At 35.8% G+C, this 18909-nt stretch overlaps 2 protein-coding genes across 3 annotated transcripts; one reads left to right on the forward strand and one right to left on the reverse strand.

The window, feature by feature from the left end:
* Positions 1–1887: 1887 nt before the first annotated feature.
* LOC113503327 (importin-11) lies at positions 1888–15344 on the reverse strand. 2 transcript variants are annotated; one of them, XM_026885186.1, is made up of 17 exons: positions 15113–15344; positions 14141–14290; positions 13700–13920; positions 13089–13248; positions 11943–12189; positions 11231–11512; positions 10876–11057; positions 10590–10772; positions 10406–10505; positions 10118–10326; positions 9259–9462; positions 8631–8823; positions 7967–8219; positions 7413–7639; positions 6977–7106; positions 6501–6693; positions 1888–6139 (listed from the first exon to the last, which is right to left on the reverse strand). In XM_026885186.1, exons 2-17 carry the CDS (start codon positions 14273–14275, stop codon positions 6035–6037), a joined length of 3024 nt encoding a protein of 1007 aa, XP_026740987.1. In that variant the 5' UTR covers positions 14276–14290; positions 15113–15344; the 3' UTR covers positions 1888–6034. The 2 variants fall into 2 exon arrangements, with proteins under 2 accessions (XP_026740987.1, XP_026740986.1); XM_026885185.1 differs by having other exon boundaries at positions 7413–7654.
* A 499-nt stretch (positions 15345–15843) lies between these two features.
* Positions 15844–18709, forward strand: LOC113503331 (arrestin domain-containing protein 17-like). The gene is made up of 6 exons (XM_026885195.1): positions 15844–16132; positions 16764–16904; positions 17305–17504; positions 17677–17844; positions 17971–18153; positions 18504–18709. Exons 1-6 carry the CDS (start codon positions 16024–16026, stop codon positions 18594–18596), a joined length of 894 nt encoding a protein of 297 aa, XP_026740996.1. The 5' UTR covers positions 15844–16023; the 3' UTR covers positions 18597–18709.
* Positions 18710–18909: the final 200 nt, after the last annotated feature.

The following is an 18909-nucleotide window of genomic DNA, read 5'->3' on the forward strand; positions in this document are numbered from 1 at the left end:
TATGTTACCGATTTGTAGTTTCCTACTCGATTTTTATCACCTAGATAGTGATTTGTTTTACGATTTTTGGTTTTCGATTCCAGATTGTTTACGAGGTAAGCACTTAAGTAGTATTACCGTGTTTTGTTTAGCAAACATCTGGTAACGCTTGTTACAGAGAACTTAAAGACTTTTACTTCAGATCAGCTAGATTTAGTCACATTTCTATCACTTTGCCCTATTCATAATCATTTGGGATCGGCACAAAACGTACGTTTTCTCGTTCCTTTAAACTCTACTATCAGTCATTTCCTTAGATCCATTCTTACGTAGGTATAGATACCTTTATAAAAAAAAAACACTGCACCATTTCCTAACCTAAACAAGCATATTATTTTTACATGAATGCGCTATCTGTCTACAATAAGGCCATATATCTATCGATAACAACGTGCATTGGCCATGCATCTTATTGACATGGTGATTTGTGGCCTCGCACGCGAGTCTCACGCGAATACCTAGGAATGAATATCTTGATATTGAGTCTAGAATATAATTTAGTTCTTCGAGATGTCGATATCATAGTCAAAATAATGCTTATATAACCGCAACTTATTAAACGTAGATAAACGCTACTGCTGAAACAAAAGATGAAAAGGTAAAAATGTTGGCAGTAGGATGTAGGAATACATGCAAATGAAATTTATTTATCCGTACTTTATATCGAGATCGGTAGGACCTTGCCAGATAATAAAAAGAGTTTCTGCCATGTGCGCAAACCATTGTTTCTGCTGTTTTACAACCTTGAGCAAAATTTAAAAAAACGCACCGTTATTGAAAGCCTCTATTGATCTTAGAAGTCGACATCGAATTAGGCCGGAAGAAATTTCAAAGCAGTCAAATATTCACTTAGAATTAAAACTTGTGCACTAATTTTTTCATAGTTCTTTTAATACAAATCAAAGTTTAAGATTGATTTTCTCAACTTCAAAGAAAATCCCAAAACTTTTTGAACGATAAACCATTACCATTTAGCGTCAAACGTTATCATAATAATAGTCATTAGAATTATTAAATTATAGTCGTTATCGCATAACTTTAAGTGGATTACATTTATATTAATGAGTTTGTCTTAAGTTTGTAGTTCACAAACAGTAGCCTGGCGACGAGAAGCCGAAATCTTTGAAAGTTCAAACAAGTTTCTTCCCGAACGACGAACCATAACTTACTCTGTTGTCATCAGGATATTAAAACTGTAAGTATAAAAGAAGTAGGTACCTACGCGGTACATACCTACCTCTTTCAGATCATCATCATCTGCCTAGTCTTTTCCCAACTATGTTGGGGTCGGCTACCAGTCCAACCGGTTTCAGCTAAGTACCAGTGTTCTACAAGGAGCGACTGCCTATCTGACCTCCTCAACCCAGTAAAATGGGCAACACGATACCCCTTGGTTAGACTGGCTGTCAGACTTTTTCAGCTTCTGACTATCTGTAACAACTGTCAAAGATGTAGGAATAACAGCCGGGACCCACAATTTAACGAGCCTTCCGAAACACGGAGGAACGAGTTATGACAAAGATGGTCACCCATCCACGGACCAAATCACTTATGCGGTTATAGCTTAGCCATAAGCTCCTCACCTACCTCTTTGAGATGGTGAAGCTAAATAAATTTGAGTTTGAGTCTGGTTAAGACTCTCAAAAATCCTTTTATAATTCTCTATCCTATTCTTATAGTTTATAGAAGAATGTAGAAGTGAATTGTTACTATCTGTGTTTTTGGGAGAATTAAACAACATATCGACTATAATAATCGTTATTTAGTAAGTAAGGTTACTTATAAAAATAATTTCATATTTAGGGATTGTCAAGTATTTTTTTGGAACAGTTTAATAAAATTCGATAATCGCATTGTAAAACAATTTATTTCGTTCTATTATTTGCGTTAGATCTAAATAGAGATAGTCATTGCGTCTTGTAATCTAGATTCAGTCATCTAGACTTAGGTCCAGATAAATAAGCTATACTTAGCACTGTGAATTGGCAAATTTGCTCTATACGGACATCCAACTTACTCCCGGTGAAAAAGGCTGATCAAAATGTGAATTGTTCATCATCTGTCTATGGTAGTTAGTGTTTTTGACAACCAATCACAACCGCGACTAAGTAAATTGACAACTAATAAGGTTAATTAGCTTTTCAGAGACTGAAGAGCTACTCAGATAAATAGATGTCCCATATTTGAGTAGCAACAGATTATTACGTCCTGTTACTTTATTTATGTTAATGTGATAGAAACAGAACTATGCCAAGTCAACAATACAGTCAATTGTATTTTACATATACGCATTTCGTTTTTACCAATATCGAGCGTGACACGTGACATGTAAAGTTTATTTATCTGGCCAAAAGACCTATACTAAGAAGATTTGAAATGTTTAACTTTTAGTATTTTTCCAAATTACAGATAGTCGGTGCTGGTAATATTATACAAAACAACTGCAAAAGATAAGTTCATAGAAACAGTCCTTCGTTGTGCCACAAATAAAACTTAATAATAAATGAATTATATTTTAAAATATTAACAAAAAATGCCTTAGTTGGCTGTAAATATGTTTTCCTAATAATATTTTCCTTTACAAATTACATTTCCATAAACTCGTATTGAGTTCACAAAGTTAGTTCATAGATGGCGTTAGTGTCGATAGTAATATCTCTTATTGTGTTAGATTTACTATATTTTAATCATAGTTATTAATTCCGCAAATTTCTACATTAGATCAAACACTGATGGTGAATCTTTGATATCTTTAACCTCTGTGTCAATACAGTAAGCTTTATTTTTGTATTTCGTTGTTATTTACATACGTACGGTCTACAATACAGTAGCTAAGCTAGCTACATTAATTGTTTACTAGACAAAACATAAGACTTATAGATATAGCTATGTAGTGCAAGTTATTTCACATTATAGTTTCGTCACGCCACCTGGCCTACAATTATAAACTCTATGACACAAAAATTAAGAGTTAAATTAGCTTTGAAGTGCATGACTATTAAGAAAGATGACTTACATTATACTAAAGAAAAAAACATATTCATTGGTTTCATAAAGCAAGCGATATTCAATATTTACAGTCCTTCGTGACCTGCAAATGTTGTACCTACATGTATACAGAATTAATAATATAAATATAAATTGTGGTGTATTTTACTAAACTGGAAGCCCCAATACAGTTTTGTAAAAGGCTAGGCATAGGATAAACATTAATACGTTATTAAAAATTATTAAAATTAAATGGAATGAAAATACAAAGTTTATAATACAGAAGGCACAGTGTAATTAGAATGCAAAATAAAACCTATGGATGGATAAATATTGCAAATAATGTGTTAGTGAAGTTCTGTTATTATCACGACTTTATGCTTCAAATGACAAATTTGTCTCCATTTCAAAGGCTCAAAAAAACATTTTTAGTATTATGTGGACAATATTTAAAAACTTGTTCAAAGTGCATTTTTAGAGTAAGACATATTTCAGTGCAATGAAACAACTATACATATCATTAAGCTAAGATTACATTCGAGCGATAAAAAAATATGCATCAGTTATTATATTTAATATTTTTATATAATACAATCACTCTTCAACTTGGAATCTTCGTACATAGTACATACATACTTACAGTTATGAGAACCTGGTTACATTATGGTTTTAATTAATTGGCACTTTATATCAAAATATATTTTTATGAGAAGTACTCGAAGCGTCAGAGTTGATCTTCTTTTCTTTATGAATGCCTGGTACTTTGCCCATACGTGCGGCAGGTGGTGGGCTTTGCCCAACCGTGGGACAATATAAACTGATAAAAATGTCAGGAATATTTTAAGAATCTTTATTTTATTAATTCTTGAGATTAAAATAGTTACATTATACTCTGGTAAAGCATTTCTTTACTTACATGCTTTCTGCCGACCGGAAAATACCTAAATGCATTTTACGTAGTTTATGGTTTCAATCCTCAATAAAAATATAAATAGATATTGTTTCTTTACACATAATGCTACCACGTTTCCAGAACTATTCAATATACAGCAATATATTCTCCTCATCAGACATCAAGCTAACTTGAACATTCGAAATAAGATGAAGCAAACCTAAATAGTTAAAAGATACAATTTAAAACGCCCGTCGGTAGGCATTTCCCATTCGTAGACATCGTTCAATTGGCGTAATGAAAACTCACATAGAAGAACAAGCATTTCATTGTTTTAATTTTCAAAATATTAACTTACACAATTGATACAATATCACATAGTATCGACCAGAAGTAAAAAAATGCTAATTATAATCCTATTCCTATTAAAAACAGTTTCGTATACACTCTTAAGCTTAGCAAATCATATTGACTGTAATTTAATTAAGATTAAACAATTCTTATCCAAATTTATTTATAATATTTTTATTATTTTTCTATTTCAAAGGCCATTATTTTATAAGTTTTACGAACTAACATGTTAATTTCATCAATATTCTGATGTATTTTTATGACTATTTATAAGTTGTTAAATACTATATTTTACGACTACCATACTAAAGGTTGAAACAGTGAAGATAAAATAACTGCAGTATTCATAATCCGTTGACATATTTTTATTCATTTTATATTTTTCATTTTACTTATCTCAATATTCGGCTAAGTTAACTCTAGACAATAGTAGAAGTGCTCATAGTTTTCTGAAGTCGATTCGTTCGTCGGTCACCGGTGACCTACTGTCGCTTCGTGACTTATACATGATGAATTCATAGTGTGTAAATATTTTCTTTATCTCTAGCTCTGGGTATTCAGTTGTTATCTCGGTAATTTAGTATTTTTGCCTGAATTATTGTGTTTTTATACATTATCGTCAAGATAAAATAATATAGATGATACTTTATAAACGACTTTTTAACAATTTGAGTAATATAACGCAGTACTTTTGTACCACGTTGTAAGAAAGACGACACAGTCTACGCACTTAATATGCACAACGACAACAATATAGCATTTAGATCTCTGATACAGGCGTTGTTGTCTGTATAAAGATAAAATAGAATTTCACAATACTTGATGTGTAAATTTCTAAAGAGGGATACTCTTTGAAAACCCAACACTGATATAGTATTAGATAAAACAGAATACCGCTATAAGACGTCTACATATCTCCTATATTAAAGCTATAGTATAGGAAATTGTATTTAAATATCACATGTACACATATTCATGACCTATATGATGAGCTTACCTGAAGTATTTAAATAAAACAACAATATTGTTGCAAATACCATTAAAATAAAGGCAAACTGTTTCTTAATGCTTTGAAAATAAAGTTTATTTTACTGAATTAGTAATTGAATTTAAAATTAGACCACCATGGTATTTTACAAGGAGGAACATTTAGTATCAACAACTATATTTTTATGCCAGAATCAGAAAACACGTCGGTCAAGAATGATTTAAAAAGATATATATTTAGTAAAAATAATAATTAATTTCATTTAATTTTCATGTCAGCATGCTTTCACTTTTAAATCGTAAAAAGGGAATTCCTTTTATTATAAATTAGTCCAAACACTGTCTGAAAACTTCTCATCTTGCAAAAAATATAGCTGTTAATATATACAGTAAAATTCAGCATTAAATACTTTAAAATAAGTGTTACAAAATGTACAAATATAAACAATAACTCTGGCGAGTCTATGTTTACTAGACGTTGGGATAAAAGCATTGTTACAATTTAGAAGTTGACCCTAATCATGTCAGAAAGAGATCCACTGTAAATTAATAAAAACAACTGCTTGAAGCAATGACAGCCAACTCATTTTTCTTAACAAAATCCATGTCAATGAAATACTATTAATTATCATGAAAAAATAAACTGTCAACACTGGAATACTGACTATCAAGTGTGTTATGACATCATACAATACATCTACGTCATATTCAAAAGTCTTCTTTCTGACATAACTAGAGTCTTACACATTTGCTGGCAAGTCCTAGACACTCGTTCATTTACAGAGGCAGGTATTCCCGAATCTGTGTAACGGTATCCCGGTCTGTGGATTGCACTAAGCGCTCAAACGTTTCCGCCCCAACTTGATTCTTTAGTGTCTCCAACTGAAATTGTATTGAAGTCTTGTTAAGAGTTGTAAAAGTGATTTGAATGAATGACGGAATTGCTTAAGTTTAAACTGTGAAGAATAATTAAATGAAGAGGAGAGTTTTTTTTAAGGCATCTCATAAATACATTTTCATAGATTTTTGGGGTTCACCCTGAAAACTGATTACATAAAATTACAACAATAATAAAGGAATGATACAATTGGTGCCTTGAGACTGACGCCATCCCCGACGACTGCCCGCTAGAGCTGGTTTGACGAAATGCAGTAGAGGAAATGAGATATAGCGGTAGATCCTACCGCTCGAGGGATTGGGAGTCCGCGGTCGCTTAGTATATGCATGTAGTGTAGTCGGGTACCTGATGGTGTATGACGACCCGCAGGTCGATGGTGTGCGCGGGGTGCGAGGCCATGAGCGCGCGGCGCCGGATCTCGTGCGGCGTGTCGGGCGCGCCCCCCGCGCCCCCCGCGCCCCCCGCGCCCCAGCGCGCCGCGCCCCCGCGCCCCTCCAGCGGGGACGCCGGCCGCGAGCCCGGCGGCGCCAGCAATCCGCTACGGAACGAAATAAACGTGCTTAACTACTTTCTGTGTTCTTTCTTCTTTATAACATCATCCACCGCCGAGCGATTTCTCGAACAGGGCTCCTCTAATGTAGCTAAACGGAACTACATGAGAAGTAGTGCCGCTCATTTCTTTTCGACGAGTTCAAAACTGCTCCAATAAAAGTCCCTCACTTAAATTGTGTCTAAAGGGCATCTGGGGGTTTTGGGGGGTTAAGGGTTTCTGAATAACCCTTTAAGTAATTAAAAAATATTTATAAAAAAAGAAAACTTACTCGATATAGGCGCCATTTTCTTCAGCCTTCATCACATCATTGAGGACTTCTGTCAAATTCAGCAATATAGCGGGGAACCGCTGTAGCACTGTAGCGTTCTGTGTCGTCAAGAGAGCTGCTAAACCTAGCCCTGTGGAACAAAGTATCATTAATACAACTATTCTGGTAACGAATATCAAGTACAGTTCGAGAAGTTTCCTGTGACAAATTGATTATCCAGATAAGTTTGCCAACCACGAGATATTTCTGTTATTAACCCTTGTTAAATATTATGGTATGTCCTGCTTAACTATATCATATGGTAAAAATAAGATTAAAACAACAAGAACATAAACAAACTAGGCATTAACTTCAGTCATTAAATGAGGACTACATATTTCCCATTCCTTTAACATTTGGAGTAACTTATCATCCAGGAAGTATAAAAGCGACTTACCAACAACCTTCCACCTCTCAATCTGCGTAACCAAGTTCATCTTCTCAGTCCAGACGTGCAGGAACCTTGTCAGCAGCTTAGCGGGGTCGGAGTCGTAGTCCGCGATCCCACTGGCCGCCTCTTGTATGGCTTTGTAAAACAGCTCCGTGGAGAGGAGTATGACGCGGGAGACAAGGCACAGTTGGACAGAGAGGACCATCGGCAGGTCGTCGCCTTCGAGGAGACAGCTAGAAATCGTGTTACTGTTATTATTTATTTGATTTGTTGGTTGAAGCAGTGAAAGAGATTAAATCGTCAGAACGATTACTCAGATTTATTACGCTGAGTGCAGATTACTGTGATTGACAACATTTTTTTGTATGATAGAAATGTGTATATCAAAAAAGTAAACTATGTAATCATTCCTTTGCTATTCCGTGTGTTAACTAAGTTCTCAATCTTAAAAAATCTTACAGAATTTATGTAAACAATCGTTCACTACGCAAAACTAACAATCAAGAATTAAATACTTGTAAATATCTCTAGTTAACAAAAAAGACCTTCAAGATACTCACTGTATAACCCTTATCAAGAGTGGCCAGATAACCTTGACCCCCAGGAAGGCGTTCCTTTCGGGGAAGGTGACACTGATGCAGATCTCCGCCATCTTCAACACGGTGATGACGCCCTCGGTCCTCATGTCGCTGAGCATGTCTTCTAGTAAGGCCATGCACTTGCCGCCCGGGCCTGATAGAAACTCCTCGGGGCAGAGGAGGGTGTACGCCTGCATTATGTACACCACTATCCGGAGGTGTTCTGATGATTGTTCTGTTGTAAATGAGGAGTGTTTTTAAGACATCTTTCTGTCTGAGTAACAACAAATGAGAGTATTTTTCTGTATTTCGATTAAGTAGTAAGGTAACGTAAGGTGGTACTAGTTGTACTTAGTATCTTTATTGATTTGACAGCTTTATCCCGTCTACAAAACTAACGTAATATTAAATCATAAAATAGACCATTGAATCATTGTGCACTTTAAAATTTACATACAGTAATATTTCATATTCATCATGATTGATTTGAATAAATTTCTAAAAAACAAAAACCTTGGTAGGCTTCCCATGGAATTAACCACAGTAAAACAAACATCATAATCACTATAGGGTGAAGTGGCGCTTCTTTATTCCAGAGGCCAAGACACATATTGGATTATTGAGCTAACGAAGTAATATAGCTGACCTAGTATAGGATGTAGGTTTTCAGCCAACTGCAGCGTGGCCGGGTCCCCTGTCTGCGAAGTTTCTAGCACCGCGAGCCACAGCTCGAGTGCATCTTCAAGTAAATACACGTGAGCCGGCTCCGACAGCTTCGTGGACTCGTTCACCACGCTCAGGATCCAAGGTCGGATGTTTTGAGGACATTCACCTAGGGCCTAGACAGGAAAATGTATGCTTCAAGGGAAAATATTTACACTCTTTAATAAAATCTTGGTGAATAGATGTCTCGGGAGACATATTTGTACTTAAAATTTGGATGCATTTATTGTGAAACGCAGATCATTTTTGCGGATTTGGGATAGTTAGCGCATGTATTGTGTAGTTATAAGTCCTTATTAAGCTAATTTTCGTCGAAACGAATTGTCATTTAGTTTTTGGAGCAGATCAGATGTACTTAGTATGATCAGGTACGCTTTACTAGACTTAGTTTTGACATAATATCTTAAGATGGAACAATATTTTTCTTGATGCCACACAGACCATCCGGAAATATTAAAACAAAAGAATTAGCACCGCCTTAAAGTGATGTCGCATCTGCTGATGACTGCTTAAGTTATCTATATACAAGTAGTTAGTGAGTGGGCGCGTACCTTGAGCAGATGCACGAGCGCGGCGAGCGCGGCGGCGCGCAGCATGTTGTGCGCGGCGTGCGCGGCGTGCGCCCACAGCTGCGGCAGGTACGCGAACAGCGCGCCCGCGCCGCCCGCCGCCGCCACGCGCGCGCCCATGCGCTCCATCACGTACGACACCACGTGCAGCACGTGCATCTTCGTGTCGCACTCCTCGGACTCCACCTGAGGGCACGCACGCACAGTTTATAGACGATGCGAGAAATATCGTGCAAGTTGTGTTACGTTATACTTTGCTAGCTCTCAGAATATGTTAGAAATTATAAAACTACCCGGCATTACGCAGGTGCCACAGTAGTTTTATAATTTCTAACCTATTCTTAGAGCTTGCAAAGTACAACGTTACACAACTTCCACTCCAACCTATTCTAAAAATAGGCTTGAAATTATAAAACTACTGTGGCACTTGGGTTACAGCGACACAACATTACAGTTGCAATAATACATTGCTGGCGAACTACTATCACGTTAGATACCCAAGCTGGGCGGCTGCACGATGTATTCTCGCAACGTCTAATTGAGCCTTTATAAGCATACATCCTAAACATCGTGAGGCGGCCACGGAGTTGAGTATAAACGAGTAATGACACATAAATTGTCCACAGAGTAAAGACATGATCGTAATGAAAATCGGGCCTTAGGAATTACAGAGACATAAATCAAAAGCACTCATTGCAAACTAAAAATTAACAAATATAAAAAAATAAACATACAATAGACCTCATACAAATTTTGATCATGGATCTACTTGACTGGTTAATCTATCGGAACTTATCTGAATATCTCATAACGAATTCTTAAACAACCACAAAAATCATACCAGGAGCTCATAAAGCGCAGCGATCGCATGAGGAGCGTACGGTGCAAACTGTTCTACGTCGAAATTGAAGTCATCGATAGTACTCCTCAAAGCTTCAGCGGCCGCCAACTTGACAGCTGCGTCTTCATCTGCCCGGGTGAGCGGTTCCAGTAACGAAGCATACATTGCTGGTCTGAGAGATTGTGATGCGCGTACACCACACCATTGACCTGATATGAAGAGTAAAATTTATTGAAATACATAAATGGGGTAAATATCTTATATGAATGATTCACTAAGTTAACGTACCGATAAGTTGACACACCCGCCTCCTAATTATTCTGTAGTTGTTATCTTTGATTTTCAGTTCTTGGCTCAGTACATTTGTGAACCATTCGTCGAAGTCAACCTAAGGCAGAACGTAATAAAACATGATTCAAATAACGAGACAAAATGGTACTGTAAAATAAAATCTGAATATTCGATTACATACGTCGTCATAGAGATCAAACGCAGCCAGTCCTACAGCGTTATAAACGGCATCTTTCTTTAATATACCAGGCAAGTCGTCGGGAGAAATCTGTTGTGTTTGCAGTGTTGCCAACAACCGCACGAGCTCGGGGGCGAGCACGTTGCGGAATTGGAAAAGCTCCATGAATAGAGCTTCGGTGCAAGGCTATAGGAAGAACAACCACGAATTAATGATCGATTTAATCAATAATTAATCCCTTTAAACATTTCTAGTGCTAGCTAATTCCGTTATTATCTTCATAACTTACCCTCAAACTGTACTTCCATGATTCGCCGGCTTCGTCAGTAGCGAAGCTCTCTGGCTCGGCATCCCACAACGCCAAGTCATCAGCGCTCAGTAAGAAGTAATGGGAAACTAAATGCCGACACATGTGGCACAGTGTGTTCTGGTCGAGAACCTCCATTTTGACTTGATGGGCTTGGAGAGTTACTATGGAGGATAAAAAAAAAATCAGTCATATAGCGTTTTGTAACATCATTTAAAGACACAGTTTAATTAACTTTAGTAAAGGAGTCAAAACTCCTTAGTGTTAGGAACGCTAATTGCTAAGTTTACATTCCTTTTATGAAACATGTAATTAAAAAGTAATATCCAATACTCACATGGCTCCTTAACTTGATCCATTCCCTTCGGAGGTTTATACTCGACACACTGGAGGATACCCTTCACTATATTGAGGCACTGTATCGTGAATCTCTCGTATATGAGCGCCATGCCTTGCTCGGTGAAGCAGTAGTACAGGGCGAACTCTAAGGAGGGCCTTATCAAAGGCACATACGAGAATGGCTGGGCACATAACACTCCAAGCGCTACTTTGGTCAGATGTATGATGAATTTCTCACAGAGCTCCAGCGGGTAGATGCCTCTGCCTTTGAGAAGTTTTCCTGAAATTATATGTATTTTAGTTGATGTTACTGTGTTAATTAACACACTGGGACCTAATACAATGTTGTACAAAAGGTAATTTGATATGGACAATATTAACACCTAATAGGCGATTAGTCGCGATTTGATAGGTAGTCTTTGCGTTGTCTGCCCAACCTTCAAAAACATTCAAGCCAACTTTCATAATATCTTAACTACATGGATAGCAGTGTGGAATTCATAACGCTTAACCCACGGTGCGTGAGTTTGATATACGCGAAGATCTCGCGTGTATCGCGAAGAATCTTCTTCTAGTACAGTCTGAGTGTCTTTGTGCCTGTCACTTAAATTCTAACGAAAACGCCCGCGACACAAGGATTAAATGCGTTACTGCAAGAATAACTTTATAGAATGTAAATAATGGCCACAAGTCAAGGTAAAAATACTCACTGCATTCTAAACTCGTCTTAGCCCTGTCAAACACAACATTCAAAAAGGCCATTGCGTCTTGACTCTCATGTGCTTTCTTGAACCCAAACACTGTAAGTTTCCTCAATATCCTGAGACACAGCAGCGCCTTCTCTAAGTGTTCCGTGATGAGCTCGGTAGCAGCGCCCTCTTGTATGTGACGGAGAAAGATCTCGGTGTTCTCATGCCAAAGGCCCAGGATGAACGAGTAAACTGTGGTTGTTAGATTCTGTGGGTTTTTATGAACACACTGTAGATCTGTATAATACGGACATGTCGAGTCTTACGCTTAGAGTAATTGAGATATTATTATTTAAAAAATATGTATACAAGTGAAAATTAGTAAAAATTCATTGTAAACTCGATGCTATTGCATCAGTTGCTTAACTTAAAGTATATGATCGGTATTCATATATAAATATATTTACGTAACGGTATACTAATGAAATCTAAAGACGTTCCATGCGCAAACGGTACACCGTATAGTAATGCCACTTAGAAGAATATATAGTAAACGTAAATCTTTTTTATTCCGAAAACACGAGGATAAAAACGCAAACGTACAGAATACAATGATAGCGTTTTAGTATTGTTAGAACAAATACAATGCACAGATGTTGAGTGAAAACATTCATGAAAGGTAATAAAGTAAGTATTTATATTGCTACAATGAGTCAAGATCGATTACTAAGTGATTTGTTAGTGTTCAGCAATCTGTCGAAGATCTAATATTAGTAGTGATGATATTATGATGGTTATATGAATGTTAGAATAATACTCTTGTTACTATGCACAAGATCTGATGGTTTATGATTAATCAAACCGTATCAAAGTAAATCTGACTTCTATTATATTGTGTTGGATTACTGTAATGGATGGTACAAAAATGTTATAACACAACCCAAGATATTTTTGTTGAACTTTAAAATTTTGAATAAAAAGGTTGCATGCAATTGTTTTGCTTTTTTCAGAACTTTTACAAGTCTATTGTCATCCTTCTAGACAACCATTTATTTTAACTGTGATTTTGAGGGGATATAACAATTTCTTAAGGTTTTATTGTTCTGTGAATAGTAGCTAGAGTATAATGATGAATGATGATGCAGCACTAACCTGAAATGTACTAACCTGGAATGTGCGTCGATCTCCGACTAATCTCTTAGAGGCTAGAGCTTTGACGACATGGTGGAAGATGAGCAGGGACCGATGCTGCACTAGTGGTTGTGGCGCCTTCAACGCACCCATCAACTCTGGCACCAAGTCCGGCCAGCTCGTAGGGCAGTCAAACCTATTTGTTTTTGTTAATTAAGTATACAATATATATGCGACCGAAGATAGATCTTGATGGCATGCAATTGGGGAGGATTATGTCTAGCAGTGGACGAATATGGCCTGATAATGATGACTGATGACAATAAGTTTATTTTTATTTAAAGCTAAATTCGTTACATTGAAGGGGGTAATGACAGGATTTACTCAACCATTTTTTGTAAGTCTTTAAAAATAGAAAGAAACAATATAATACAATGAAAATAAAACAAACTTACTTTTCACCCTGAACAATATAATACAATGAAATAAAAATACTTTAAGTTAGTTAAAATATGTCAGCATAATCTAATAAAGTTTAAAAAACGCAAGCCAAGTACACAAACCGTCCACAATTTGTACACAAACAAATTCAACAAAGATTGTTTTCAAGACCTATAAATGCCATTTTCTTGCCATGAATTCCTTACCTAGCAATCTTTGAAATTAAAACGGCAAGCTGGGTAGCAATCTGAGCGACAGGTTCGCTCAATATGCTTGTGGTGAGAAGACCTTGTCTCAGCTTGACTCTCTCTTCATCACTGATGGCGTTGGGCGCATTCTTCCTCCAGTAACGGTCGACGCCATTTTTGAAACACATCACTGCCAGCCATCGCACATTTCCATCAATTGAATGGTTTGAAAGGACATTCTGTAAGATTAGAGTAGTTGTTAATGTCTTTTTTTAAGTCTAAATCAAAGTCATTTATTCACACTGATGCTTAGAATTTTGAAATGGAAAATAAGTCTAAATCTTGTATTATACCAAATGACCAATTTAAAACTGTTGACCATTGACCAAAATTTTGCATTAAAATGAAATACATTGTTTCAAATACCTATATTAAAAATCCTCATTCCAAATAACTTACCAGAAGTACTGAATAAAAGCCAGGTTCCACCTCCCATTCTTGAAGCTTCTTTTCAGCAGGTTTCAGTACCTCTGTGTCCTGACTGGTTGCACGGTTTAAGGTGTCAAGGACCAGTGCATAGATGTTCGGGTCCATGGTTGTGGTGATTAACTTGTGGGAGAAGAATCATGACATAAATACAATATTTTATAGCATGATTTTAGTGAATGAAATACATAAACAGTTGATGGACAGACTACTTTCATAGTTGCCTTAAAGAAAAACTGAATTTGTAAAGAAAAAGGTACAGAGAGTGATCATTGACTGATTTGATTGTTTTATGGTATATTTAAGGTAATCATAAAAGTGTCACTATTAAATAATATTGTTTTAACAACAAAATCAAGCAACCAACTTCAAATGAATAACTGTAGAGACAAACTTGATGTAAATTTTAGAGGAAAAAAAAATAAAAAAAGAAACACCAATATTGGTACACCCAGTCCAAAGTTAAACAAACATTTATCAAAAACAAAATATTAATACTTGTACATGTGTCCATAAATGCTGGTATCACATTTGCTAGGTTTGGATAACCAATTCATTATTTATCTTATGTTGGTCAACAAAAAATCTGACGCACACGACATTTCTATACATTTATATGTATAGCACATCAATGCATAAACAAGCAGCAATATATAACACAGTTGTCCTGGTGTGCTATTGTTTAACACTGATATTACCACGTAAAGCTTAGAATAATCCTTCTTTCGTCACAACTCACTTCAGCACGTCGTATTTTCGGCAAAACCGGAAAGTGATTGAACATCAATAATGTTCGAATTTGCACAGACTACCATATTATTATGATAAAGCTGTATCTGATAAAGTACTCTAGAAGCATACCTTACGTAACATCAAAAATCTTAAGCATACAGTCAAATATAGAAAATAATCGATTACATAGCGAAATAAATAAAACAAACTTACTTTTCACCCTGAAAATGTAAAGGGCATAACATAACCTATCACCATTAACTTACGACGCATAAATCAAAAGAGATATAGGAGAAACGCACTAATCCTAAATATCCCTTTAATAAAATATGCAATGAACAGCTAAACATAACGATCGAACAGTAATATTATGCGAATCATGCCGAACTACCGATCGGAAAAATCACCACGAACGAACTTCCGATTTTCAATAATGCGAAATGTCATTTCGCTGTCAGTGTCATTTGTTTTCGTTCGGAAATTGTGGATATCTGAGAGGATCCCGAGGCAGTCTATGAGATATTACTAAACACCAGTTTCAGGTGTATGATTATTAATTGCGGCATCCAAGCAAAACAAAAAATATATCTGAAATCTAAAAGTAGCTTTTAAATGATTAACCGATTTGACAGGCTTTGACCTCCAAATTTTTCTCACTAATTGATTCCATGAATGGTAAACGTACCATCTATGAACATACAAAAGCATCGTGCGTAGACCTATAAGTCTGTGGCATCATGCGCCTTGTATCGTAGAAATACCCATGAAGGTATAGGAAATACCGTGGCCGTTACACAGCATTGACAACTTTACTTTATGGGAATTACGTACTTTAAAGAGAAAACAAAGGTTCTGTTATTGATTGTCCAGGCATTAGTTACGATGTTTCAGACAAACATGTTTTCTAAAATGTTGACACTACTAAAATAACGAGTCACAAAACATAACATAGTCAGTGCAGTAAAGTAATCTTCGCTAATTTGAAAATGATTATCTACTGTCATTAATGCTATCTAACTTATCGGCGTTATCAACTTTCTGATAGTCGTCAATAATTATTTTCATAAAGCATACTGAAGTCATTTATTTTGTTGTATTCGTAAGCAAAAATAAGAAAAATTGTCATGACATGTTCTATTACCTTAAATAGTGATTCCATTGGAAACTTTTATGCCGGTGATGTTGTGACTGGGGTCGTTGTTTTGGATTTGAAGAATGACCAGAAGTTGGAAAGTAATTAATTTTCCTTATTCATTTCATAAATTCGAAACTTAAACCTCACCAGCATTTATAAGCATTTAAGTTTAAAGTGTTTAAACTATTGAAGTCCATACATGTTTAAGGGGGAGCTCATCTATCTACCTTCTCGTTTTGTTGTTACTGTTGAAGGCACTTAAATTGTATTTGCGTATTACTTGTACTTAGGTATCTTACTTAACCTATCTTCGTTTTACCTAAGTACTCCCATGTTGTCAATATTATCACGCTTGGCAAAGTGTTGATTTTTTTTTTGCTTAGGCATTATAAAACTAGATAAGCTATGATTGACCCAAATTCATCATTTCTGGTAGGCCTCAGATAGCATTGAGGAAAAACATTAAGTATCTAAGTGGGTATAGTAGTGTAGTGTACTATTTCTCTACCACCAAATATTAAATAGACAAAGTTATAGAGAACTAAGTGGGTTTTAAGTGGGTTAACCACCCTGATCCTTACATACTAGCTTCTTATACTTAAGAGAAAATAAGTTCGAACTAACTACCTAACTAGGACCTGGCATTGTACGCGTATTCGTTCTTACTGTACCTCACCTCACTGTAATTTGAATACATGTTGAACTCGAATTGTTTAACTTCTTTTCCAGGTATTGATTTCAAAGTCAGCGGCGTCAGCAAGGCCAATTGGTCGAGATCCGCGCCGACGATACCATACATCAAAATTTACTCCGAAAAGAAGAAAGTTCTGAGTATTCTTATACCCAACATATTTAAAGATAGTGTTAAAAGTAAGTTCGTGAGCAGGAACTTTTGTACTTGTCTAAGACGTCATTTACTAGTAGGTACAATCCCAGAGGCACTTAATCAAACGTCGCAATAAGTGTTACATTGCCTTTACATTAAGAGACAAGTATCTAACACTGTAAATGCAGAGAGATACGCATACCTACGCGTATACATACATATACACACTTCCATAATATATGATACGAACGGAAATTGAACACTTTGCGTTAGTTACGTTCTAATTTAATCTAAGGCTAGTTTATAATTGCTTATTCTGGATTCTTTTATAACAAGAAAGATCAGCAGAAAGCTTTTCTCTCCCTTTTATATTGCTTTTCTTATGTGTTTTTCCTTAAATCTCTTCAGTACCTACCTACCTACGTACTTTTGATTGTTTTCCAGATAACATTATGCCGGCCGGCATCTACACGTACCCGTTCCACTTTGCTCTGCCAGCAGACTTGCCGTCGACTTTCGAAAGCTCTATTGCAAAAGTCGCATACTACATCAAAATTAAAAGTAAGCCGGCATTCAAATTACGGAAAGCAGTGCCCTTCACTGTTTTAGGAAACGTTAATTTAAACCATGTGGATGAAATTTTGGTATGTAACTACATATTTTCATTAGAGCTTGTTACTTAGTACAAAATATACCCAATTCTACTAAATTTCTCAAATTACTGCCATGTTTGGCTATTCGCGAGGTCCATTGCCAGACCGAGCTGAGTTGACCGTGGATAGACCTTTGCTACTAATTTCTATTTTTAAATTTCAGATGCCCACATTTTACGATTTTAGTAAGACCTTTCGCAAATCTGGAAGTTTCAGAATATGTTTTAAGACTTATAGAGGATTCGCGCCGAGACAAACGATACCCTTCGAAATAACAATAGTTAATGAAAAGAAAGTAAAAATTCGGAAAATAATTGTAACTCTGATCCAGGTAAAGTAAACAACCAACTCGGTGTCTATATTATACCTACCTACTTGTTAAAGATTTTGATTTAAATGAATAATCGAATAAAGCTTATACCTAATATTCCGCACTTTTGCACTTGATTTATTCCAGAAATTGCGATATAACGTGCAAGCTGGATACGCCGAGGAAGAAAGGAAAATGTGTCATGTGCAACACAAAAACTTTTCCCGGAACATTGCCGAACTATGTTTCTTTAATATGGAGATACCTCAATTAATCCCATCAAGCTTAAATACACTGAATCCTATGATAGACGTATCTTATATATTTAGAGTAAGTAGAAATAAGTCAAAGATAATTTGATTTTAGTGGCAACTGTTGCAAATTTCTAATCTATTCACAACTTGAGCTGTTGAGGATAGGGTGACCATCCTTAATATACAATTAAAAGACAGGTGTCCTTACAGAATAGTCTGTTTCTACAAACATTTGAGTAGTTAGTAAGCCCTGAATAAAAATAAGATCTTATTACCCTCAGAAACTCTCGAATAGCATGGTAAGACGAATAAAATTTAGATTCAGATTGACCCCATGGCACATGGAATATCATAAATACATACATTATTTAATTAAAAACCTATTTCAATATTTCGATAATAATAACTTTTACATATTTTTTTCAGGTTGAAGTAATATTCCCTTTCCATATGAGCTTGCAAGGAGACATACCGGTCACTGTAGCTACTACGCCAGTGATTCATTACGAATTTGATTAAATATACTTCATAAGAAAACATATAGACTTACCCAAGAAATGTTTATAATAAGGAATTTTTTTTTTACCTGGTTAACAATAAATAATGCAGCTAATAAATATACCTGAGGATACCATTATATTTTAAAGTCTCGCTAGGTTTTGTCTTTAAGATTTCAATAAAAATGGAGTTAAGACGTTCGTTTACATAGAACGTAGACGAATAAAGACGTATAAAAAGTTGCGAGTCAAGTTTAATAAACACGGGTTTTTTATAATTAACATAAAAAGAGTATAAAATCATTTAGATTCGTACTGGCCGTTTAAATGGGAAG

The sequence above is a fragment of the Trichoplusia ni genome, chromosome 19, assembly GCF_003590095.1.
Source record: "Trichoplusia ni isolate ovarian cell line Hi5 chromosome 19, tn1, whole genome shotgun sequence".
Taxonomy (NCBI): Eukaryota; Metazoa; Arthropoda; class Insecta; order Lepidoptera; family Noctuidae; genus Trichoplusia; species Trichoplusia ni.